Below are 25,099 nucleotides of genomic sequence, written 5' to 3'. Positions count from 1 at the left end.
GTTCACAGGTAAGGAGGCCGAGGGCACCACAAGAGAATTACTGAAAATATAAGCGTGCAAGTGACTTTTAATATTAAAATACTTTATTAAAATGAAGTGCATCCTATCCAATAACTTTACATGTATGAAAAGATATATAAAGTTATTGGATAGGATGTATTTCATTAGTCTCTGCTCTTAAAAGCTTTCAACAACAGGTCTGCTGCTAGTCCTGGGGACAGGGCCCCACTGAGAACCCTTTTTTCCAGAAGAGGAATCTGTTCCCGGACTGTGGGGTGGGTCCTGAAATGTTCTACCACATTTTCCCGAATGAGGTTCCACATCCAAACTTTCTGCTGCTTCTGTCTCTTGGCAGTCAGCTCCCCACTGGCAAGCATCACATCCTGGAATTCTTTCATTGTATCCCACATTTCAGTGATCCCCTCTCCACTTCTGGCAGAAATACGAATTACCTGTTGAAAAGGGAAGAACCAGAACTATTTTACTTAAAACGATAGAAAACATTGTCATGGGGACTCTGGCATTTGCCAATTAAGTCTTACAGTCTATGGCAATAGGTAGGCGACAAAAATGAGACATTTTATCATCGTGTCAAAGTAGACACGCTGAGAAATACACTAAGGTAACTTACTAAGGTTACTAAGTGCGAAGCAGAAATAAGACACTGATCCAAGGTCGTATTTTTTAGCTCAGAGGTTTATTTTGACTGGGGATTGCTCGAATGGTCTTCAGAGACCACAGGGATGAACTGGGAAATGGTCACTAGGATGAGAAGGGCAATGCTACGTAGGTTTCCCTGAGGGCTGAGAGCCAGAAAATGAAACCGAGCTGAGAGAATAGCCCCGTTCTCTCCGTCAAATTGCCTGGTTCAGCAGGTGCTACGAGCATGGGTATCTGCACGGACTAGACAGCTCCAGACGCAGCACAGACAACGTGCCGGGAGCCGACAGCAAGAAGTGTCACCGTTGCTCTCGTTATAGTGATTATAGGTTACTCTTTAATAACACAGGGCCCTGCTACAGATAAAGCGTCCGCATCAGTATTTCTGCATCACTTACTACGGGTTTTTTTTTTCCTTATCGAAAACATCACCCGACAACCATAATGGGAAGGAAGGTTACCACATCAAAAGCCTGTTCTCTCCTACTCAAACTCTAACCTAGATGGTCAAGTCATTAATTGCGCCATAATCTTCAGGATGGTTCCTTGCAGAATGGATTTGTCATCACATCCAAATGGCTTGAGCCAAGCATTAAGCTATCAAATTTATCGCCTCACATCTAGTTTTTGGCCTCTGGTGGTTGAAGGATTATACTTAAAATCGTAACTACACACTCTGTGGCTTTGCCACAGTTTTTAAAATTATAATCTCATCTACAAGCAAAGATTGATCATATGTCTAGCTTGGGACTCACATCCTCTCTTCTAACGGGCACAGTCCACTCAGGGTGAAAACTGCAGAACAGAATGCAAGCTGACCTTTGGTCTCCAGACTCCTGAACGCCTGCGGAGTAATTTCAGCGCGCTCACGTACTCTGCTTGTATCCTTCGAGCTGGCACGACCAAGTCTCCATCAGATTTGGTTATAGCCACCAGGTCTGCCATCTCAATTATACCTCTTTTAATACCCTGGTGAGAAAAAGAAAAGAAACTGATTCGTCTAAAATATTTCATGCCATCAAAAATGGGACACCAGTTACCGCTAAGGTTTGGAGAGTCATACACTCTAACTTTTTCTCTGCACCCTCCCAAGCCCTGGGTTCTAGGAATCCCAATTATTGACAGAAATTACTCAAAAGCACCGACTCTTGGGATTATGGAAGTCATCTGTAATATCTCTTTCAAATTTGGAGACTAACACGCTGAAATACATTCAGAATTAGAGTAAATATATCATCCAGACACAATATGATTGAATGGCAGGAGACAGTTCACACTGCCTCATGATAGATTCCACTTCTCGGGAGCTAACCCTGCAGGATGCAAAACCATCCATCATTCAGGTGCTTAAAAAAGAAAACACCGGGCTTCCGTGGTGGCGCAGTGGTTGAGAATCTGCCTGCCAATGCAGGGGACATGGGTTCGTGCCCCGGTCCGGGAAGATCCCACATGCCGCGGAGCGGCTGGGCCCGTGAGCCATGGCCGCTGAGCCTGCGCGTCCAGAGCCTGTGCTCCACAACGGGAGAGGCCCCAACAGTGAGAGGCCCGCGTACCACAAAAAAAAAAAAAAAGAAAACACCTACGTCACTAACATGTTCATTTCCAGAAAGAGTCTTTGAAGTTTTCCTTAAATGTATGTAGCATTTGAGGAAAAAATAACCTGATGGCTAAAAACACCTCAATCTCTTGATTTAAATTATGTTGCGTGAAAACACAGAAAAATCCTAAGGCCAAACCTTATTTGGAAAATGAAGATTTTGCTATCTAAGACTAAAATTTCTTTTCAAATATTTTAAAACGTAACTTTCAGTGGTTAAATTCTAATAGTTAATGTTTCTAAACTGCAGCATCCAGAGTTTGATGTCACTAGTTTTTCAGAATTTTTCAGCTGAAGGGGAGGTGTTGTGTAATATAGAATTTGGGGGCTTCCCTGGTGGCGCGGTGGTTAAGAATCCGCCTGCCAATGCAGGCGACACGGGTTCAAGCCCTGGTCTGGGAAGGCCCCTCATGCCGCGGAACCACTAAGCCCGTGCACCACAACTACTGAGCCTGCACTCTAGAGCCTGTGTGCCACAACTACGGAAGCCTAGAGCCTGTGTTCAGCAACAAGAGAAGCCACCGCAGTGAGAAGCCCGCGCACCACAATGAAGAGTAGCCCCCGCTCGTCACAACTAGAGAAAGCCCGTGTGCAGCAACGAAGACCCAACGCAGCCAAAAATGAATAAATAAATATAAAAATTTTTTTAAAAAAAAGCATTTATCTGGTCTTTGTCCCAAGGTTCCTGGGAGGAAACTGCTAAATCCTTGGAGTTTCCTGAGTGATAGGAGTGACTTTGTTGTTCGCCGTGGGTGCCTGGGACCATGCCTGGGACCATACCTGGGTTTATGCAAGATCACTCAGAATGGGGGCTGAGCACACCAGTAGATCCAACCACGTGATTAGAGGGTTGGGGCTTTGAGCCATGCACTAGCAGCCTGACCTCCTCTGGGGAGGGCGGGGCTGGAGACTGACTTCAATCACGTGGATAGTGATTTGGTCAATCATGCCTTCATAATAAAACCCCAACAAAAACTGCAGACACTGAAGCTCAGGAGCACTCCTTGGCTGGTGAAACACGTGCATGTGCCAGAAGGGAAATGTGTCCTGAGGACACAGAAGTTTCGAGTTTGGGACCCTTCCAGACCTCTCTCTCTGTGTCTCTTCATTTGGCTGGTCCTGATTTTCATCCTTCATAATAAAACTCTAGCTGGTACCGCAGTGCTTTCCTGAATTCCGTGAGTCATCCTAGTGAACTGTCGCACCTGAGGGGTAAGTGGGAACCCGCACATCTGCGGGTTCCCACAGAGGCATGCGTGACTTGGGAACCCCCGGGCCTGCTGCTTGCGTCCGGAGTGAAAGCAGTCTTGGGAGGATGATGCCCTCAGCCTGTGCAGGCTGTGCTAAGTCCAGGGAGTTAATGCCAGACTGCGCTGCAGGAGGAAAGGAAGAACCCTTTCTACAGTATATAAACTAGGACAGTGGGATCCCAGTTAAAAGCAAAGGAATATCTCATGAGGACCTTTCAACCAGCTGTAGCACAAACACCCATGTAACAGTGGTCTCTTGGCTGGAGCTATCCCCCACGTTACAGGTGGAAAGACTAAGTTGTGTCATTAGCTCAAGGTCATAAGTTCTACTACTATAAGTTGGAAAAAAAAAAAATAGAGAGTTTGCCTTTGACTCGGGTATTTTAGCCAACGTGAATGATGTTTCTTTCCCTACGCTAATATCAACTTAATTTACAAAAAACCCACAACATGGGGAATTTGTACTTTCAGAGATGTACACTTTGTGTTTCGGGGGGTGAAAAAGTCAAAATAATTACCTGCAATTCATCTCCTCCTGCTGGCGGCAGTAGTAAAACAAACATGTCAACCATGTCGGCAACAGCAAACTCCGACTGCCCCACACCTGGAATTTTAAATCACACGTGTATATTGAAACATTCACGGGAATCTGACCTCCTCAACTCCCCTGACCACCACCTCCGCTCCAGTTCATCTGCTCATACTCGCCATCACGCACTCAACCTGACCCCGCTCTAACCACCACCTCTGAACAATGTATTAAACGCCGCTGCCTCGCCCGAAGAGCAAAGCTGGGGTCCTCCCCACCTCTGTCCAGCCCCGCTCCCACCAGCGTGGTCTCTGACTGGATGGAGAAGGTGAAGACCTGCGCTCTCCCCTCGCTCCCGCTGCTCTTTCTCGGCTCCCCTTTCGTGGGTGAGCAGCTTGAGCGCCTGATTCCAACCTTAGACCATGTCTGGCAGCTTCCTTGCCTCCTGATCCCTCTATCACCCTGCAAAGCCCACCCGTGGATCAGTCCTACTGCCCGTGTCTCTCCTCCATTAAGTGTCCTGGAGAAATCCCTCAGCTGTGTGGACAGGCGCCACCAGAGGGTCATGGGCTCCAACATCGGCTACATCTTCCTCTTGGTACAGGACAAGCGATGCCCCTGAACGCCCTCGGGCAGCTTCCTTCCTGTTTCCCACAGTGGCTACTACAGACGTTCACTGTCCCATAATCTCCCCACATGACGATGATTGATGACCGCGGCACCTGCTTCACGACCAAACAGAGGCAAGGACGTCCTCAGCCTCCCCCCACAACCCCACAGAGAAGCAGAAACAACACACGCTCCGCCCTGCTGCCTCCTTGCCAGGCCCAGTGTCAGAAGCCTCTCCTTCCTTCCCACCTCCCCTGGGCTCCGGCTCTGCTTTATCTCCAACCTCCCCTTGTCTACAGGTTCCCGTCCCTCAAACATCCCATGAGTTGGGCTCAAGTCTTTCTCATCTGAAAACCAAACACGACCAGAAAATAAGAAGACAAAAACTCCCAACCTCCTGCCCTCATCCCCGCATTTCTCACTTCCTCTTGATAGCTGAATGTCTGGAAAAAGGCAACTTATGCCCACTGTCCTCACGCGACTACTTCACATTAACCGCAGTCCACTTAAATCTGACTTCCACGTGCCCCACTCCACTAAACCTCCTCTCCAACTCTCTCCTTCCTCGGTGGGGCAGAGACTTCTGGTCGCCCACGCAATGTTCATCCTTCCCTATTTCCTTCCCCCAGGTTCACCAGGGGCATCAGTGTCCCAGGTGAAAGACCACATCACCAGACCCCCCAGAGACCCCCCACATCACCAGTCAGCCAGAGATGTTAATGTGTGAAAGCAGAAGTCACTAGATGGCGTTTCCAGGAGAGTTCTTTCAAGAGGGCAAAGCCAGCCAGGAGGTATACCGCTTCCGACCCCTTCCCCTTCCTTATTCCCCCTTCTTCCTTCCTTCTACCTGGAACAGGGAGGTGAGTTAGAGCTTCATCAGCCGTCTTTTATCCATGGGCAACCTTGAGGCTGGAAACTAAGTGCTAAGAATGGAGGGCAGGGAGACCCCCCCCCCCCCCCCCCGCGGCGCTGTAGAACCACCATGAGTCAGAGATAGTCTGAGTCTCTGAAACATGCAGCCAAACACAACTTTCCATGAATATGTGTGATTTTATGGTCCTCTTCCCCCTTGATTCTCCTACCGCTACTCAGGCAACTTTTCCTCCATCTGCCCTTAGACGATGGACTCCTGGACTCTAGCCCACGTCTTCACTCCCTGCCTTCGTGCTCCATGCTCTAAGGATCCTGCGCAAAATGCAGTGCCCTGACTGGGCCACATTCGCTCACTCCTGTGTTTCGGTCAAGGCCCCTTAGCCCATACTTTACTTAACTCCAACCCTCCCTTCAAAACTGAGTTCAGGGGCTTCCCTGGTGGCGCAGTGGTTAAGAATCCGACTGCCAATGGAGGGGACACAGGTTCGAGCCCTGGTCCGGGAACATCCCACATGCCGTGGAGCAACTAAGCCCGTACGCCACAACTACTGAAGCCTGCGCACCTAGAGCCCGTGCTCCGCAACAAGAGAAGCCACTGAAATGAGAAGCCTGCTCACCGCAACGAAGAGTAGCCCCCGCTCGCCACATACTAGAGAAAGCCCGTACACAGCAACAAAGACCCAACGCAGCCAAAAAAAAAAAAAACTGAGTTCAACTGTCACCTCCTCCCTGAAGTCTTCCCTGATCCCCCAAATCTGAATCAGGTTGTGTCACAAACATTGATCACACAGTAATATAACAAATTGTCTCTCCACGGGAATGTGAAGTTCTTGGGGTTTCCTTTTCAGTATTTTCATTGTGTGTAACCACGTGCTAGGGATATAAAGGTGAAATAAAACATGAGTTGCCCAACTACGCTAATCTTCTCAGTGAATACTGCAGACATATGACTCTGCTTAAATAAAATGGGTGTTACGTTAGTGTTTCCATAGGTCATCCTAATGCTGACAGTTTCTCCAGCACTGAAAACATACCACCTTGTATAACAGTTATCCAGACACAGGGCTCACCTTTCTTTTCTTTAAGGGTAAGGATTATAGTCTATATACTCATATCTCCTACAGAGTCTGAGATAGCTTATATTTAATTACCTCTTTAGTAAGTATCTGCTGAATGAACAAAATGAAATTAGCCGTCATTCATCTTTATGCAGCATTCATTTTAATAGTATTTTATTGTTATAGAATAGAAAATCACACTCACCCACGGTTTCAATAAGAATTATGTCATATCCACCTCCTTCGCACAACAGAATAGCTTCGTTTGTGGTCCTTGTCACACCTCCTAAAGTACCTCTAGTAGGAGATGGCCTGATGTATGCATTCATATCTCTTGATAACTCAGTCATTCGGGTTTTATCACCTAAGAGTGATCCTAAAACACACAGTTACATTTTATAATCATGGAACACCTATAAGGGCCAATTATCAATCAGCCAATTCCTAGGGGAAGTGCTTCAGGACATTTCTCCCCAAACCTCAAATTGTATTTCATATTATTAAGCTTTTTTCCAACACCATGTATGTAACGATGCCAAATTCATCTATTTAATGTTTTAAGCCCCTCAGCACCTATAATGGCTCCCACTGACCAGAGGTTCAAATCTAGATTCTTCAGTCTTGCATTGGAGGCCCTCAGAATGTAGCCTACCTTACCTGTCCAATTTCAGCTTCACTAACCCCCAAATCAATCTTCCATTCCAGTTGGGGTGGTTTCTTTACTGTCCTCTTAACGTTGCTGTGTTTATGGTTCTCAGCTGGGAGTGATTTTTTCCCCCAGAGGATACTTAGCAATGTGTAGAGATATTTGTACTTGTCACAACTGGAGGGAAGGGTGTTCCTGCCATCTGGTAGGTAGAGATCAAGGATACTGCTAAGCATCCTTCCCTGTGCAGGACAGCTGCCCACAACAAAGAATGTCATCAGTGCCAAGGTTGAGAAACTCTGCTTTAACTGAGTTGCTTGTGTATAGGACCATGTCTTACATATCTTGTACACTGAATGCTTGTTCACAGTAGGCAATTAATGTAATGCCTGTGGAATAGAACCGTTGCTGTTTCCGTGTGTACTGCAGTTTTCTGGCAAACACCAGTACCTGCAAATTCTAGAAGACTGAAAGCCCCGGAATTAGTGAAATTACCTTTACCTTCTCTCCTTTAGCCACGTAGTAACATCTGAAAGTGTAGTGCTGTTCTAACCTGAATTTTAATTTCTGCTCAAGAGCTCACCTTTCCAAAGCTGCTGCTAAACACTGAGGAGTCCCTTACAGATATGACCTTTTCCTTGATGATTCCAGTTTCGACTTCTCATAGGTTCTCATAGGTTCTAATGCCCCAGCATACACCTACCAACAGCTCGACTACCTTATTTACTGTACATAAAACTTTGTTCTAAAGTAATTTTCTGGGTGAAATCATCTCTGTGTAAGTCAACAGTCTGCCAAAGCTACACTTTAAATTATTTTCCTATAGATCCTAACACACCGAACTAAAACATTTATGAAATTACTCTCCCATATAATTGTCTTTGCCAGTGAATCTAAAACTGGTGACTGCAGAGCCTCAGGGAGACCTCCAAGCTCCCACTGCAGGGGGCCCGTGAGTCCGAAGCACGACAAGGATTGACTACAGGCTTCTCAAACTTCAATGGAATGCTATTTTCAAATGTATCTACTGTTACAATGAAAAGGTAAGAGTGTCCTGTTTATCCTTGCACAGTCTTTTCTTTCAGAGTCTTTGTATTTTTACCTGAGAAAAGGACCTTCATTTTTGGTCTGAGAAAGGTGAGGAACCACATAGCTATGTAACTTCCATCAGGTTATCTCATGTCACCATTTCCGCTTCTCTTATCTCAAACTATTGTTTTCTTTTGCTATTGCAAGTATTCTAGAGTATTATGAAGGTGGGAGGAAAGTCTCTGCACCTGTGTGAAAATGAAGGCCACTATAAATAAATTCTTTGTTCAAGTGCTTACCTTTCACAAAGTTCTTAGACTATAAAAAAGGATAATACACTGACATGGATTTAATCTTGAACTTTGCGAGTATAAATTTTACTTTACGGTTAACCCTTTCATTATAGTGAATCAAAAACTGTGAATGTTCTCAGCTAAATTTCTCAATGGATGGTAACAGGAATTGTTGTCCACCTCTCTATTGACCTAAAGCCCCTGAAATATGATACTGTATTTATTTTTTAGCATTAAACCCACAGGATATAAACCAAACCCTTCCACAAAACACCCTGTATTTCCCCCTTCGCAACACACATTACATTGTAATGGCCTGCGTGCACCTGTCTGTTTCCCTCGTGAGATATAGAGCTCCATAAGGCCAAGAGAATGGCATCTTATTCAACATTAAACAACACAGTACCTTTTTTGTACAGGGCCTCGCCTACGATAGGTGCTGAAATACTTGTTAAATGAATAACTGTCATGTGAGATGCTTCAATCATCAAGAGGGGTAAGGGAAGAAAAGGCTTTCCTGAGTATTTATATAGTATGATTTATGTTTCCCTTAAATGATCCTTTGGGGAACTTAGTTTATTCGTTTTATCTCTGATGAGCTGCGAGTTAAACTTTGAGTGACTGCATGACCTCAAATCAGTAATTGCCGAGCACTGTGTGCCATGTACTAGGCTAAGTGCTGCCAGGAACAGAGTATATCACATGGTCCCTCTAAGAGCTTTCTGTTTAACTGAACATGTAATATAAACAGGTGACAAGTTAAACAGAGCAGGAAGATTTTTTTTAAGCTTGAGAAGAGACGTTACAATATGGGGAAATTACTGAGTAAGAAGCCATTTTCTGAACTGCGTAGGGGCTGATGGAGGCAGGAAAAACAATAGAAGGAAAAGGGGCTGAGCCTCAGGTATGATAGACAAAGGGGTGAAACTGACTTTTGATCATCTCCAACTTCTGGCACCTGTTCTCCTAGTTCTCTACCTACCCAGGCTACTCCTAGGTTACCTGTAAGCTAACCTCCCCTGGAGAACCCGATGCCCCAAACACCTCCCTCAGCCTCCACCTCACACCCACCACCTCCCTTCCTTCACCGAGACCAAACTCAGCCAGAGGTTAGAAGACACCCGTCTGTGCAGATTCCCCCTAAACTGCAACAGAGAGCCGGCTCCACTCCACAAGGCCCCCCTCTGCAAGTTACGAAGCAGCAGCAATACTCACCACCGCTAGTACAAGAAGAAGGGTCCACAGCCAGCACAGATAATTTGTGCCCTCTCTCAGTAAGCATTTTTCCAAAATATTCTATAAAGGTTGACTTCCCAGCACCAGGAGGCCCAGACAATCCTATGGTGGAGACAGACTTTGTAATTTAATGAAATAAATGAAATCAGCACCATGATGAGTTCTATTAAAATACCAGACTACCTTCTACTTCTCCTTATTAAAACCGTCATTAATGTAGTTTAACGCTTCCTAAAGCAGTAAACGAAAATCTACCTATTTATCTAGTCCCTGAGTAACAGGGATACAGGAGGGAGAGAAGTCAGAGTTCCATATGTTCACCAGATTCACTTTTAAAAATTACAAAATGTGACTTGCCTTTTTTAGTATAACGTAGAGCTTTTGGGGCAGACTTCATTGCCTGTGTTGTTAATGTGCTGAATTTCTCCAACATCTGCCCACCTCTCATCATGATCAATGATTATTCCACCCACCCCGATTCTGTCCATGCTATGTTTCCACTGGAAGAACAACTCATTACTCCAGAAATTCCCAGTGATTGAGAAAATAATTTTCTACTTATGAAATACAATTTTTTCATCTCACTCATAACTCAAAGAAAATAATATAAACTGAATCCTGAAAAAAAAACTTTTTTTTTTTAAATCTTAAGCAAGGCAGGAAATCCCCCTACTTGGAGAGCTAGCAGAGCATGGCAGGCAAGAACACAAACTCTGGAGCCAGTCGGCCAGGTCTATTTCTAGCTCTACCTCTTATGAGCTGTGTAATCTTGGGCAAGTCACGTAATCATTCTGTACCTGAGTACACTCTGCCATAAAATGGATATAAGAGCACCTATTTCTTCAGGTTATTGTGAGGATCAGATGAGTTAATTTTGCAATATGTTTAGAATAGCACATGGCATCAGGAGATATATATGTTCAATAAAATCTATAAAACATAAGCACTTAATTGTAACTACATAAAGTATGTATGGCATATGGTATGCTTGGCGACATACCACAATCTTCAGGGCAGGTCTCTGTTTTAATGGGTGCTGAATAAACATTTGTTGCTTTTATTTACCACGGTGATAAAACAACTGCAACAAAGACTCAGGTTTATCTGGCCTCATAAGGTCCGGATGGAAGAAGCAGAATAGTGCTGCAAATTTATGAGTTGCTAGTTATGTATGAGTTGCTGGTTAACTCTAGGTATTTCTGGACATTTTCTCTTCAAAGATTCTCTACAGCCTAATAAGTAAACACTCTGTCATAACTGGAATTTCTCTTTGGGAATTTGCTATTTTGTCCACAATACATAAAGAGTATTAACACCCAGCGCAGTACTCTCAGAAAGAGTCCCCCCGCAGTGAGGGCAGACGAATAAGGTGAGGGGGAAATGTGGACTAGTACAAACAGCAGTTGGTGAGCTCTTTTGGAAATTATCTTTAAAGCATTAGGCCCCATTACCCTAAAATCTAGGAGGTTTTAGGCCCCATACTGCAAATAAACTGAGACGTAAGTAATGCCAATCCACTTTTAACTATATTTACCCATTCCTCACACAATTTATGCACTTTGTCCACCATTTTAAGTTGTTTGTAGTGCGAGGGTTGGTTGGAATCACCTAGTTTGCCATCATGAAAGGCGCTCGCTCCACCCAAAACTTGCTTAATTCCTTCTGGTCAAACACGTCTAGATTGTTCTATAATGCACAGCTTCGAAAATATAACAAGCTTATTTGCAATTACAGAAACAGGTCAACTGTTCAAGAAGTGAACACCTAATATTTTTAGACAGCAAGTGAACATGGTGTCTCCTTTAAAAGACATTTTGGTATTGAGCTGGCTGTGCTTAGAGCCAAGCCATTTCCAGAAACTCTAATAAACAAGTATCTGAGGTACCTTCCTAGTGGCACAGTGGTTAAGAATCCACCTGCCAATGCAGGGTACACGGGTTCGTGTCCTGGTCCGGGAAGATCCCACATGCCGCGGAGCAACTAAGCCCGTGCGCCACAACTACTAAGCCTGCGCTCTAGGGCCTGTGAGCCACAACTACTGAGCCTGCGTGCCACAACTACTGAGCCCGCATGCCTAGAGCCCGTGCTCCACAACAAGAGAATCCACCGCAATGAGAAGCCCGCGCACCGCAACGAAGAGGAGCCCCTGCTCGCCGCAACTAGAGAAAGCCCACACACAGCAACAAAGACCCAATGCAGCCAAAAATAAATAAATAAATAAATATATATTTTTTAAAGTATCTGAAAGAAGTGAGACTTGCTTAGAGAAAAGACTAACGAAACACCTAAGAAGTAGAATTCTGAAATGTGATAAGGATAATTATGGTTGCTATAACCACAACAGCAGGGAAGTCACTTTAGACTATTAAGCAGAAGTTCTACTGAGAGAAAGGAGTAAACTGGTGAACAGTTCTTCCTGCGCACGTTTCCGGTCTGGGAGCCACAGCGAGATCCCTGCCAAAAGAGGAATCTCACCTTATTCTCTTAAAATACAGAGCCTTCGTTCAAATGGCCATTGCATTTCCCACCACGTAACAAGACTAATATTTACAAAGAAAAGGCATTCAAAATTCATTCCAAAATTCTGCAAGGACAAAAAAATCCCCATTAGATCATAAGCTATTTAGACTTATTTTAAAAGAAGAGAGAATTTAGAAAAATATTTACTGGACAAAAAACAAAACAAAAAAAACCCAAAAAAACAAAGACTGACCCACTCGAAATGCTAGTGGTTTTCCTTTATTTAATTTCTCTTGTTCTCTGTGGCGGACTAACACTTTCTGAAGAAGCACCTGGGCTAGCTCTTTCTTCCTGTTGTGAGTTGATTCTATAAGAGTTATGGCCTCCGCCAAGCAGGCCCTTTGCCCTTGGATTAAACCAGTATAAAGCTCATCCACAAGCCTTTGTTCTTTATCAGAAAGTCCTTCTGTCTGTTCCTTTAAGGTTGTTTGCAGACATAATTTTCTTGTTAAACCATTTGACGGCAGCATCCACTTTGCATGATGGAGTCCGAGATAACTGAATGGCTGAGCACATGGGAGTCCTGACCTGAGGTGAGTACTTGAGGGTAAGATGAAGTGGTAACGTCGGTAAAGTGTTCTTAAAAGGACTTTAAGGAAGTCCCGATGAGGATGTTGGAGCAGCATGGGAATATTCATTTTGCTTGTAACTGAAGAAATGGCTGGACGTTTTTTGGTTCAGTGCGATTCGTGACTCCCTAAGAGGAAGAAAAACATATTTTGCCAGTTCAACATGCAACTAAGATACGGAAGTAGTAAACCTGCAAGCTTAGTGTCCTCCCTAGATTCTAAAACACACATAATCAGGGGTTTGGGTTGTACAGAGGCATGAAAGTTTCTTCCCAAACTTAAGAGCAAGGACTCCTTCCTTGTCCACAGTTAATATTCAGAGTAACCCAAATCATGAAACTACTGCTCTGCTGTGAAGTCCAGTACACATTAAAATTTTCTTTTAAACAAAAAACAAACATACCAAAAAAAAAAAAAAAACACCCAATAGAGTAGAAATTCTATGTCATGATTATTTTCTTCCATCTACAAACCTTACATCCATCATAACGATTTCCTCAGATCGAATATACCCTATTCCGAAGCTCATTCAAAAGGTTAAAAAAAAATCCCTCTGATGCTGGCCTTTTATTCATCTCCATAAAAGAAAGGTGATTAGTAAGGCAGGCATTCAGGCAAAAGTTTAGATCCGTGTATGTATTCAATAGACTCACCTGGCACACAGATAATACACAAAGAATGGCCTAACATAAGCACACAAGCCACCACCACAAGCCTTCGTGTGAAATGAACCATGAGGACTGTCTGGAACCTGATCCAGGGCATCTCAAAGTACGGTCAGAACCACCTTGGTGCGTATTAAAAATGCTTATCCCGGGGCTTCCCCGGTGGCGCAGTGGTTGGGAGTCCGCCTGCTGATGTGGGGGACAAGGGTTCATGCCCCGGTCCGGGAAGATCCCACATGCCGCGGAGCGGCTGGGCCCGTGAGCCATGGCCGATGAGCCTGCGCGTCTGGAGCCTGTGCTCCGCAACGGGAGAGGCCACAACAGTGAGAGGCCCGCGTACGGCAGGAAAAAAAAAAAAAAAAAAAATGCTTATCCCCATCCCCAGGAATCAGAATCTCCGTGGGTAAGCACACTAAAGTTTGAGCCACTATAGGATTGGATAAGGACCCTTCGCTTAGATCTACTGATATTCTCCGCTTCAGACTGTATTAGACAATGAAGGCTGACAGGGTCCACTGAGAGTCAGGAGAGTGTGGAGGTTATGAGCCAGGGCCACTCTGCGTCTCTGCCACTTAAGCTATCATGTCCTTGGGCAAGTTACTTAACCACTCTGTGCCTCAGCTTCCTCTTGAGTTAAGAGAATAGAGAAGAGACTAGGAAAGCTAGAACAAAATGAGTTAATTCATATAAAAAGCTGGGAACAGTGCCTAGAACATAGTAAGAGCTCAATAAACATTAGCTCTTATTACTACGACACCAATTTATAAAACTTTAGTAAAAATTAGGTCATAGACCTAGCTTCCAGTGGCAAACTAAAATTTACAAACAATACATAACACCTACCAAGTCTGCATTTATGATTATTTGAAATTTTTGGTTTTCAAGTACCTTGTAGCACATGAAATAAATTACCTTGTGGCTCCCAAGTCCCTCTCTAAATTGTGTTCCAAGGCCAGCACAAAATTAATTTTAGCTAAATAATGTTTTATTAGGAAAAAAGAAGAAACATTTTAAGATTTTTTTATTGTTAGAAATATAACTGCTCATCATTTTACTGTTAGTCTTCTAAAAGGACAATTTATTTTAAAATGTGTAAAAATGTTTCTAAAAAACAACTTAAAAACATCCACTACTGCCCTTCACATAAACACACAAAAAGACATTTAAAACAAACAAAAAAAACTAAGAGGTGCTCTATTCTGGCTCTCTTTCGATACCACCTTTAAACACACTTCTTTCTCATACATACCACCACCACTGCCACCAGACTAGAAAGTGAACAGGCAAGGCTATTTTCTGAGCAGGTACTACCTTCCAGGTCCCAGGCTAGGTTGGTTACAAAAATAATAGCGATAATAGTGTCTTTGAGGGTGGTGACAGTGATATTTTATTATGTTCCAGTCACTGTACTATAAACTTCTGTATTAGTATTCTAAGGCTGCTGTAACAAATTAACCACAAACTCGGTGGATTAAAACAACAGAAATTTATCCTCTCATGGTTCTGGAGGCTGGAAGTCAGAAATCAATGTGTTAGCAGGATGTCACTCCCTCCAAAGGTTCTAGAAGGGGACTCTTCCCTGCAGGGGTCCTCAGCTCACGGCTGCAACACTCCAATCTCTGCCTCTGTCTTCACACGGCTTACTCTTTGTGTCTCTCCTCTGTGCAGACATCTGTTGTTGAATTGGGACCATTCAGATAATCCAAGATGATCTCACCTCAAGATCCTTAACTTAATTATATCTGCAAAGACCCTTTTTCCAAATAAAGTCACATTCTCAAGTTCCAGGGATTAGCACGTGGACATATCTTTTTGGAGGCCACCATTCAATCCACTACACCTCCTTAGGTGGACAGCCTCCTTATCTTACCCTAAATGACGTAATCCCAGCACTTCAACAGCTCACAGAGTAATAAACACCGTGTCCAAAGAAAGAACAATGTGCTGTGGGAACAGACAAGGTTACAGAAACTAACTCTCCTGTGGGAGGAGAGGGTTCAAGTCATGCAGGAGACTATGTCAGGGCTGGGTCCGAAAGGTTAAGCAAAGCTGAAGAAGGATGAGGCAGGCCTTCTAGGCTGAGGACATACTTGTACAGAGGCCGAGCTGGGACCTGGTCTCTTCCCTGCCATATCAGAGAAGACTGAGTAATTCAGTGAAGCAGAAACCTGGCATACATACATATGGAACTAGTGATAAAAAATGAAGCCCAATCAGGATGTAAACTGAGGCCAAGGAAGTAGATATTGTCTTGGTGGAGGAGAAACAACAGAGATCTTCAGGGACGGCAGTGACCTAATCAACTTTGGTGTTTAGGAGATAACACTAGGAGCAGCAGCAAGAAGTCGAGCGACCAGATCCTGGTAACATACAGCCCAGCCTAGCAAAGACCCAAAAGAGATGATGGGGACCTGGGCCAAGGCAAGGCATTAAGGGACGGAGAGGAGAAGCCGGATTCAAGACCCTCTTGTCCACATTAGGATCCCCAAAGCTTGCCATGGAGCCTGGCGCATTGCAGTGGTTCAAAAAAATGCTAATGTGAACTTATTTCATTTCCCACTTGCTTGTCACTCAAGAGTTTATGAACCATTTTCAACTACTTTATTTCACTTTATTCTCCCAGACAATTCCATGAGGACAGTTGGATAGTTGTGACTATTCTCATTTAATAAAGGGAAACCAAGAGCGAGTTAGGTGACTACAGTCAATAACCAGTGGTAGGGCCAGGACTCAAACACAGGTCTTTTGACTCTCTGTGGCATTTTGTCTTAATAAATTGCTTTAGAATAAAGGAAAGCTCCTTTGGCTAAGAGGGAAATAGATATTAGTAACTCTGCCCCTCCCCAAGTGGAGCAAAGAATGGATTCGATTTAAAATATGCCCTTTTATTAATTCCAGATCTTGGTGTCAACTCTAGATTCTCGTATAAAAAGAGGAGTGGAGTCATGCCACATTAAGGGAACACCAAATAACCCTCCACATTTGAGTATGGAATGATTATGGCAGGCTGTTTATCTTCATTTTGTTTCTTTTTCTTTCTCTCTCTTTTTTCCCCCCTTAGGCCAAGATGAAAAATTAGTTTACATTTTCTGTGCAAACCTTATCAGTAGGAGATCCCAATAATGTATTAGGTGACAGAACAGACCAAATTTCTAAAACTTTTAAATGTTTTCTTGCTCCACAGAATAATTCACACCTGACAACGAAGTGCCCAACATAGTTAAACTCATTTTAACCACATCAACCAGATTTTAAAGGAGTTCGTAAATTTTTTAAAAGCCAATATAACTGCCTTGTATGAACACCTTTCTGCCCTTATTTACATGTCGCAGGCAGAACAGACTAAGTCTACTGGAGTGGCAAAGTCATGCAGGTAGGGAGAAGGCCTTCCCACCCACTCATGTAACTAAGCAGCTTTTCCTGCTTTCTTATGGAAAGAAATCTAATAACCTGGCCAATAATCAAATCAAACTGTTTCAATGAATTTTCACAACTCTTAAGAGTATGGCTTCATCCTACAATTTTAAACTGAGCACTACCAAAATAAGAGAAATTTTGCAGCATTTACAACACACAGTAAGATGCTTCAAAGCACCGCCATTCCTAATAAACCAGAATGTCAACTTATTAATATATAATGAAAAACATCAAGTAAGCAAAAATACTGAAATAGGTTGGGTAAGTGCATCCCCTTCCCTGCAAGAGGGTTCATATGGACAGCAGCATTTTAAGGTGCTAGTTTTCCACATTTGTTTTCCTCCAAAATATCTTTTATATCCATTCCATTCTCTCCACCATCATGTCCACATTACTATAATGACTTTCAAACTCGCATCAAAGTCCATAGGAAAAAATACACTTACATCAGTCAACACACAGGCATACATATAACTAAAATAAAAGTTTCATAAAATATTATTTAACCCTATTACATGTGGTATCCTCTAATACTCTTTTCTATTTTTTCTTAAAATGCAGATTGCAATCTACCAATAGGCAGAAACTACTATAGCCATTTCTATGGTCGTTATTAACCATCTTCCTTCCATACTGCCACTTATCCTCATAAAATGTAAATCTGACGATATTACTCCACTGCTTAAAACACTTTAAAAGTTCCCTCTATCTTATCTTAAAAAAACTGTTTTCTATGATTTACCTGTTCATTCTTTCAGCAACTATTTATTGAGAACCTACCATATGCTAGGCACTCTGCTAAGGCCTTGGAATACACTCGTGTACAGGTCCAGCATGGCTCCCAACATCATGAAGTTTACAATCCAGCCAAGCCAGTCATTACATAAATCTTTCGTACTCTCTATGAGTGCTCTTATCTACTTCTCCAACTTAACTCATCCCCCTCCTCCACTTTTACCATATTGCTGTAACTATTCTGATCTGCACAAAGGTTCCAGAAAAACCCACACTCTTTTATACATCTTGGTCATTGTCCGTGATGTTCCTTCTGATTGGAATGCCTTAATCATCTCACAAATTCCTCCTCAGCTGTCAAGACCAACTCAAGCGTCTCCTCCTCTATAGACAGTTCCCTGGCCTCCTTTCTATACCCCTTCAGTCAGCATTTCTATCTCCTGTCATCATGTACTGGTCACATCCCTCTATTACAGTGCTAATCACATCGTTTTGTGACCATTTTTTAAGATGTCAGTCTTGCCTAGACCGAGTTATCGTTGGATCCACAGTTTATGGCTCACAGTTTAGGGCTCACAGAATAAATGAATGAATGTATGCTATAGTTTTGTATGGGTCAATAACTCCATTATGCTGATTACTCAGTTGATCAGTGTTTGAAAACTTACATTTTTCTAGATTTCACAGTATAAATATATTTTTAGGACTTCCTTCTTAAAATCTATTTCAGTATATGGATGTTTTCCTTCATTAAAAATTTGCTCGGCAGCAGCCAGTCTGACTTGGAATATTTGTCTTGAAATTGATCCAATGAATATTCTCAATTTCAATAACTACTCTGGCAAGAAAAAGCATCCAGGATTTCCAAAATCAATACATTAGGTCAGTGTCTGCGGCACAGCACAGTTCATACAGGCGAAGCAGTGTTTACACCATGTGTTTCTATTCCTCAATGCTAATCACTTTTGATGTGAAGATAAGTTGTCAGATGCCATTAATCTGGTTACCATCTCCCATCGTCCCCACAGGAGGCTTTACTTTCTTCTTTTCAAATAATTTCAGGAAATTTTGGTAGAACAGAATGACTTTTTAAACAAGCAGCTTTTAAATAGGTCGCTGTTATAGCAGAGTAATACAGAACACATACTTAATTCATGCAGGGAATATTCTAAAGTTCTCTGTCCACTTTACCTTTTATCACTCTCTATTAAGACTATTTCCCAATTTCTACTTTCAGGTTTCAATCTTCTGAGGAAGTCTTGATTTTTCTAAATTCCATCACCAGTCAATGTCCTGATTCATTTCCACTGCTACTACCCTAGTTCAAACCTGAACCAGTCTTAAGGGGCTCTGAGACTAGCTATGGGACCTGGGCAGTCTCTACTATTCTCCATATGAAAATATTAAGACTTACACATCAAGGTCAAAGTGAGTATGAAATGAAATTGCGTGCATGAGAGGGCCTGGCATCGACAGGCGTTAATCAACTCTAAGGAACCTTCTTTTCTCTCTTCCCCAGTCCTGCATCTTGGATGTCACAGCAAGACTCATACTGAATGAGTCTGAATGAGCAAGACTCATATGAATGTGATCTCCTTACTAATCCACCTCAAATTCCTCCAATAGTTTCCCACACCCTAGGACAGTAGTTCTTAAAGTGTGCTCCCAAGACCAGTAGCATCTCCATCAACTGAGAACTGGTAAGAAGGGGATATTCTCAAGCCCCACCCCAGACCTTCGGAATCAAGAACTCTGAAGGTGGAGGCCAAGCCTGCCACCGTCTCACAAGCCTGCCAGGTGATTCTGATGTAAGCTCAAATTTGAGAACCAGTGCCGGAGGATAAAGTCCAGTCTGGTATTGAAGGGTTTCCCAAACCAGTTTTCCTCCATTTACTGCACTTGCCTTCTCAGACCTCTCCTAAGGAGAGTTAACTAATTATCTTCCAAACCTGCTGTTCGCTTTCCCCACTGAGATTTTACTCACTCGTTACATCCTTCCCCTCCATGACACCTCTCCATTTCAACCCAGCTTAAACCCCAGTTTTCTTAAATCCCTTCCTATCAGTTTCCAGGAACTTCTTGCTCTTTTGATTCCAATTATTTCTGAGTACTCAGGTGATAGTCTGCAGATGTCACAAACTCCCTGTTCCTGGCCCACAGAGGGTGTGTGAGTGCATAACTGCAGGTTGCCAACAATATTAAAAATCAAGAAAAAGCACAAAGAGAGAGATTTTTGGCCTGTGTTGGAGAAAATCATATCTGTGTATGAGGGACCCACATTCCCACATGGCAACAATCAGCTGAGGGGTACTCATTTCAAGCATTCACCAGCACTTTCCATGCCAAATAAAGGATTTTCGATATCTTCAAATATCTCAAGCTGTAACTTACATTTCTTACCATTATATAACTTTTCACGTTTCTTTGTCTCTCCTAATAGAATACAGCCCTTAAAGGAACGGAACTGTCTGGTTCTTATTACCTTGCACACAAAACGATATGAAGTTTTTACTACATGAAAGAACATTCTGGACATTGTAGACCCCAAAATGATTAGGAATCTGCACAGGCTTTCGGGAAACTTTTGGTTTTCTACCAACTTGGAAAAGCTATAGTAGTGTTTGTTTTCCAAAGTATATGTATTAAGGCACAACTCTCAAGATAATTAAATTTTTTCAGGTCATTCTGGCTTAGATTGTCTTTCATTTTCTAATGATAAAACCAAATTATCTGAATACAGTATGTCTGCTGGAAGAGACCTAGTCCGCGCCCGGCACAGTATTTGACAGAACCCAGTTGCTGTTTGTGACTTTCGGTTTGAACCCTATTTTTTTTCTGCACCCTATTTTTATATCCTGGATTTTATTCCATAAAAGATGAGTTTTAATTTCCCTCTTTGGTAGTAGCTAACCTGGACTATTGTGCCTTTTTCCGACCCATCCTCTGGTTAACCATTAGGTTTGGCAGCGGCAAGGGACCAGCCACCTTACCAAAACTGCCTTACTGAGGCACAACGGTAAACTCACAAGCCTGTCCAAAATGATGAAAATTTTAAAACGCTGTTTGAAGAGAATTTCCTTTCTAAGGAGAAAACCAACCTCTGAACCCATTTTGCCAACGCCTGCTTGTCCACACACTTCCCGCACCCCCGACATCATCCAACTCAATAATAGTCTCTTCTTCCTTCCCCCTCCCCAAATCCTCCAGGGGGCGCCGCGACGCCGACATGGGCTCCCCGACGACCCGAGGCGGGAACCCCGCCGGACTCCGGACGCCGCGCGCTACCCCCAGCCCCTACTCACCCACCCGCGACCACGGAAGTACAGCCCAGCCCCGCCCCGCCCCGCCCCTTCCGCCGGGCCGATTCGCCCCGCCCCGCGCTCGCGGGCGCGCAGGCGCAGTGCCCACTGCCGGCGCGTGGGGTAAGGGGAGCGGCCGGGGACCGGGTGGCGGCGTGGGGTGTGGCCTGGGTCCCGGCGGACTTGGCCGCGAGTTATGTGGCGGAGGGCCTGTGAGCCTTGAAGGCCTGCGGGCCCGCGGAGCGTAGGGAGGTCCGCGGGGCGCCGGGCAGCCGTCAAGGAAGTGCAGCTGGGGAGGGCGCTTGACGGTGTTCACGGGTAGCTTTTCCTCTCCTCTAGCTCCAGATCGCCTCCGAAGGTCGAGGGTAATGTCCATCCTCTCCCGGGCTTGGCGCTCCGCGAAGCCCAGGAGATGGAGCCCGAGTCCAGCCCAGCCCCCGCATCCTGCGGCGGTCCAGAGACGCAGACCTCTTCCTAACTCTCCCTGGAAGCTAAGAAGTATGGGGTGAAGGGCGGGACATGGGGACGTTTGACAGTCTGGTGAACTTAAGGGAACTCAAACTCCGCAAAGCAATTTCCAACCTGTGGGAGTAAATGCTCAACGTTCTGTACAACTCAAGCTTTTAAGCATGGCGTGGTTTTAAACGGCGGAAGGGCTCGCAGTTTTTTCTCTTAAAAGTTACACATTTGTATTGATTAATATTTCGTGAGTTGTACCAAAAGCAAGGACTCACGCTCACCGCCCTTGGAAAGTCGTCAGAGGGCGAGAGGCTTTCGCCTGAAATGGGTGAAAACAAACATGCTTAATATTTGCTACCTCACTGCGGCTAAGAATGGTAACTCATTTTTTTTGAAAAACTGTTGAATCCTGTAATAAGTAGAAAAACCTGAGTTTGAGTTCCAGGACTTTTAGGAAAAACTGATGTCTCCCAAATGTTTGCTGTAGTGTAATAAAGACAGCATCATAAGGCAATAGCAAAGGATCAAATTACGGCGAATAGAAATAGTCATAAATGGGGGCTATATTATAATTAGCGCCTGGAGCCAAGCCCCCAGTCCCCACATATGATTTGCATAATTGCATGCATTTGGGAGGGGTTAGGCATTCCTCAATTACTTGCCATGAATTGGTTCTTACTGAATATGGAACAATAAAAAATGGATTCGTCTTCCTTAGCATCTTTATTATTATTATTTAGACTAAAAGACCGCCCACCACTTACATCCCAGAGTAATTGTAGACCCAAGAATAGTCAATTACAGAAAGTAAAACAGGCTAAGTGAAGCAGGGGGTCTGGTGGAAAGAACATGTAAGCACTCAGACCTGGTTTTAGGTCTCAGCTCCTGAACACAGTAAATAGAATAAGGATAGAACTTGGGAGAAGTTATTTCCTTTCTTTAAGCTTGGTGCTGCTCACCTGTACAATGTTTTGTGCGGTTTTTTTGGTATGTGTTAAACTTGAAAGCTGAGTTTGCATTACCTAAGGAAATGAAGTTTGTAATTTAAAAATGATTTACAATCCTTACCTGCTTTTTAACTTCAAACTTTTAAACATTTTTGTGCATTTCACTTTTTTTTTCCTTATCCAAGTGTTCTCTAAAGCATGTTCTTGGAACATTAGTACTTTGCAAAAAGTTAATAGTTGCTTCGAGGAAAAAATTTCTAGCATCAATACTGAGGAAAACACAAATTATTGGAAGTACACTGATGTAGCATTCTTGCCAAAACGTTTAGCCTGAATCTATGAGGAAACACTCAGTTAAGTTAAGAATGTGATTTGTTTGGACTTTTCGATAATGTCAATATCATGAAAGACAACGAAAGACAGAAGGACTGATCTCCATTAATGGGCAACCATGATTTGGATAGGAATATGGATTTTTAAAAAGTTATATAGGACATTCTGTGGACAGTTGGGGAAATTTGAACATGGAAGCATAATAGATATGTTGTTAACTTAGATTTCTCAGGCATAATAATATTGTGATTATTAGAAAACGGCCTTTGTTCTTAGGAGATGCATGCTGAAGTATTTAGGGATGAGGTCATGATATCTGCAAACTGCTTTCACATAGTCCAGGCCAAAAAACAAAAAGTGTGTGTGCAGAGAGAAAATATGGCACTGTGTTAATTGTGGTTCTTTCTTTCAGATTTTCTATAGGTTTGAAATTTTTCAAGACTAAAAAGTTGGGAAAAATGTAGCTAGTAATTATCTTTTAAAAATGTTTTGGTTATGCTTATTTATAGGAAAATGCAAAATTCATTTATATACTAGTTTTCTTATAATCTGTAGGATTATAAATCTTATAAACTGTAGGAAGTCATCTGAGAAATGATCTCATTCTTCAAGGCATGATATTGAATCTGTACACTGAGGTCCATTTGCCAACCAAAGTAATGTTAATGTGTATCTGCCCTGCTCCATGATGTGTATTCTGCGTTAGAATTTTAGCATAAATGAATTCTTGTAATCTGTCAATTGTTTTGAAAATGTTCCTTTAGTCCTACAAATATTTATTGAGTGACTACTATGTGCCAGGCGCTGTATTAGGTTCTGGAGATACAACTGTCATCAATACAGATAAAGCCCCTGGCCACATAGAGCTTATATTTAGGGAGCAAGAAAAAACCGAGTAAACAAGTAAATACATATCAAATGATTAAAAGTGCTATTTAGAATAATAAACTAGGGTTTAGGGGTTAGGGAGTGCCAGGTAAGGATGGGTATAGATTTTATAGAGGGTGGACAAAGAAGAAGGCCTCACTGAGAAGATGACGTTTGAGCAGAGACCTGAAGAAAGTGAGGAGTGAGTTGTGGATATCTAAGGAAAGCACATACTAAAAAAAGGGGACAGCTTGCTTGGCATGCTTAAAAGATAGTAAGGAGACCAGAGTGAATGGGTGATAGAAGCAAGAGGTAGAGCAACAGGAGATGAGGTCAGAGAGGTAACCAAGGCCAGATTATGTAATATGATTTCAGGGTGCTTTATCTTCCTTTCATAAGAGAGTTATCATCTGAGATAGATGTAGTGCTGTAGTGCTAGAACATAGTAACTGTTAGCTGTTATTACCAGATTCATTTTCTATTACTGTTGTAAAAAAATTACCATAAACTTAGTGGTTTAAAAGAACACAAATATATTAAAGTTCTGCAGGTTTGAAGTCCCACACATGTCTCACTGGAGTAAAAGCAAGATGTCAGCTGACTGCTTCCTTTCCAGAGGCTCTAGGAGAGAATCTGTTGCTTTGCTTTTTCCCAAATTCTAGAGGCCACTTACATTCCTTGGCTTGGGGCCCCTTTCTTCCATTTCAAAGCCAGTAACATTGGTCAAAGAATTTTAAGGATGTGGGTGATTAAATTAGGCCCACCCAGCTCATCTGTCCATCTCAAGGTTCTTAGCCTTAACCACATCTTCAAAGTCCCTTTTTCCTCATAAGGTAATTTATTCACAGATTCTGATGATTAGGGTGAGGACACCTTTGGGAGGGGCTGTTCTGCCTGCCCCAGTCTGCCCTCTTCCTCCCAAAGATTCACATCTGTTCACATGCAAAATCGATTCATCCCCTCTCTAAGTCCCTCAAATGTTAAACCCGTGACAGCTTCTCATCTAAATCTCAAAAATCCCAAGTATCATCTAAGTCTAAATTAGGTATAGGTGAGTATAATCCATGCTGGTGCAGATATCCCTTTCTATTCTAAATCTGTGAGACTAGGAAACCAGTTCTCAATGGTGGAGGAGGAGACACAGGAGAGCAGTTATAACCATTCCCATTCAGAAAGGGAGAGAGTGGAAGGAAAAAAGGAGTCCCAGGCCCATACGATTTCAAATCCAATCTGGCAGTCTCCATTAAGTCTCAAGGCCTAGGTATAATCCTCTGTGGCTCCTGGTTCCGGTCTCTGGGTGCAAGGCTTCATCCTCTGGGCACTGAGTATTAGGGCATGGATGTCTTTGAGGGGCTACTATTCTGCCTATGACAATCAATGTTATCATTAGATTTAGTTTTATTTTTTTTACTAATCTTCATTTAGCAGTGGTTCTTCACATCTTAAGCTCCTCCACTAGCCCCAGTCAAGTGATGAATTACCTTTACAGAAATACACAATCAGTACCT

The 25,099-nt window shown here is 43.1% G+C and overlaps 1 protein-coding gene across 3 annotated transcripts; it reads right to left on the bottom strand.

The window, feature by feature from the left end:
* Positions 1-61: 61 nt before the first annotated feature.
* Positions 62-20,996, bottom strand: MMAA (metabolism of cobalamin associated A). 3 transcript variants are annotated; one of them, XM_027117104.1, is made up of 7 exons: positions 20,785-20,996; positions 12,494-12,997; positions 9,760-9,882; positions 6,782-6,952; positions 4,026-4,111; positions 1,480-1,629; positions 62-452 (listed from the first exon to the last, which is right to left on the bottom strand). In XM_027117104.1, exons 2-7 carry the CDS (start codon positions 12,936-12,938, stop codon positions 165-167), a joined length of 1,263 nt encoding a protein of 420 aa, XP_026972905.1. In that variant the 5' UTR covers positions 12,939-12,997; positions 20,785-20,996; the 3' UTR covers positions 62-164. The 3 variants fall into 3 exon arrangements, with proteins under 3 accessions (XP_026972905.1, XP_026972906.1, XP_026972907.1); XM_027117105.1 differs by lacking the exon at positions 20,785-20,996 and adding an exon at positions 12,256-12,364 and having other exon boundaries at positions 12,494-12,584; XM_027117106.1 differs by lacking the exon at positions 20,785-20,996 and having other exon boundaries at positions 12,498-12,611.
* Positions 20,997-25,099: the final 4,103 nt, after the last annotated feature.

Source organism: Aethalodelphis obliquidens, unplaced genomic scaffold (genome assembly GCF_003676395.1).
Source record: "Aethalodelphis obliquidens isolate GAN/ISIS:26980383/991018 unplaced genomic scaffold, ASM367639v1 scaffold17, whole genome shotgun sequence".
Taxonomy (NCBI): Eukaryota; Metazoa; Chordata; class Mammalia; order Artiodactyla; family Delphinidae; genus Aethalodelphis; species Aethalodelphis obliquidens.
Note: the sequence above shows the minus strand (reverse complement) of the source record. Positions and strands in the feature narration are given on the sequence as shown.

Excerpts from the sequence above, each read along its gene's own strand:
- MMAA (XM_027117104.1), bottom strand. The coding sequence starts at position 12,938 with ATGAATATTCCCATGCTGCTCCAACATCCTCATCGGGACTTCCTTAAA. Across the intron at positions 9,883-12,493 it reads ACCACTAGCATTTCGAGTGG|GATTGTCTGGGCCTCCTGGT; the intron begins GTCAGTCTTTGT and ends TCTCCACCATAG. Across the intron at positions 4,112-6,781 it reads AATTCTTATTGAAACCGTGG|GTGTGGGGCAGTCGGAGTTT; the intron begins GTGAGTGTGATT and ends TTAAAATTCCAG.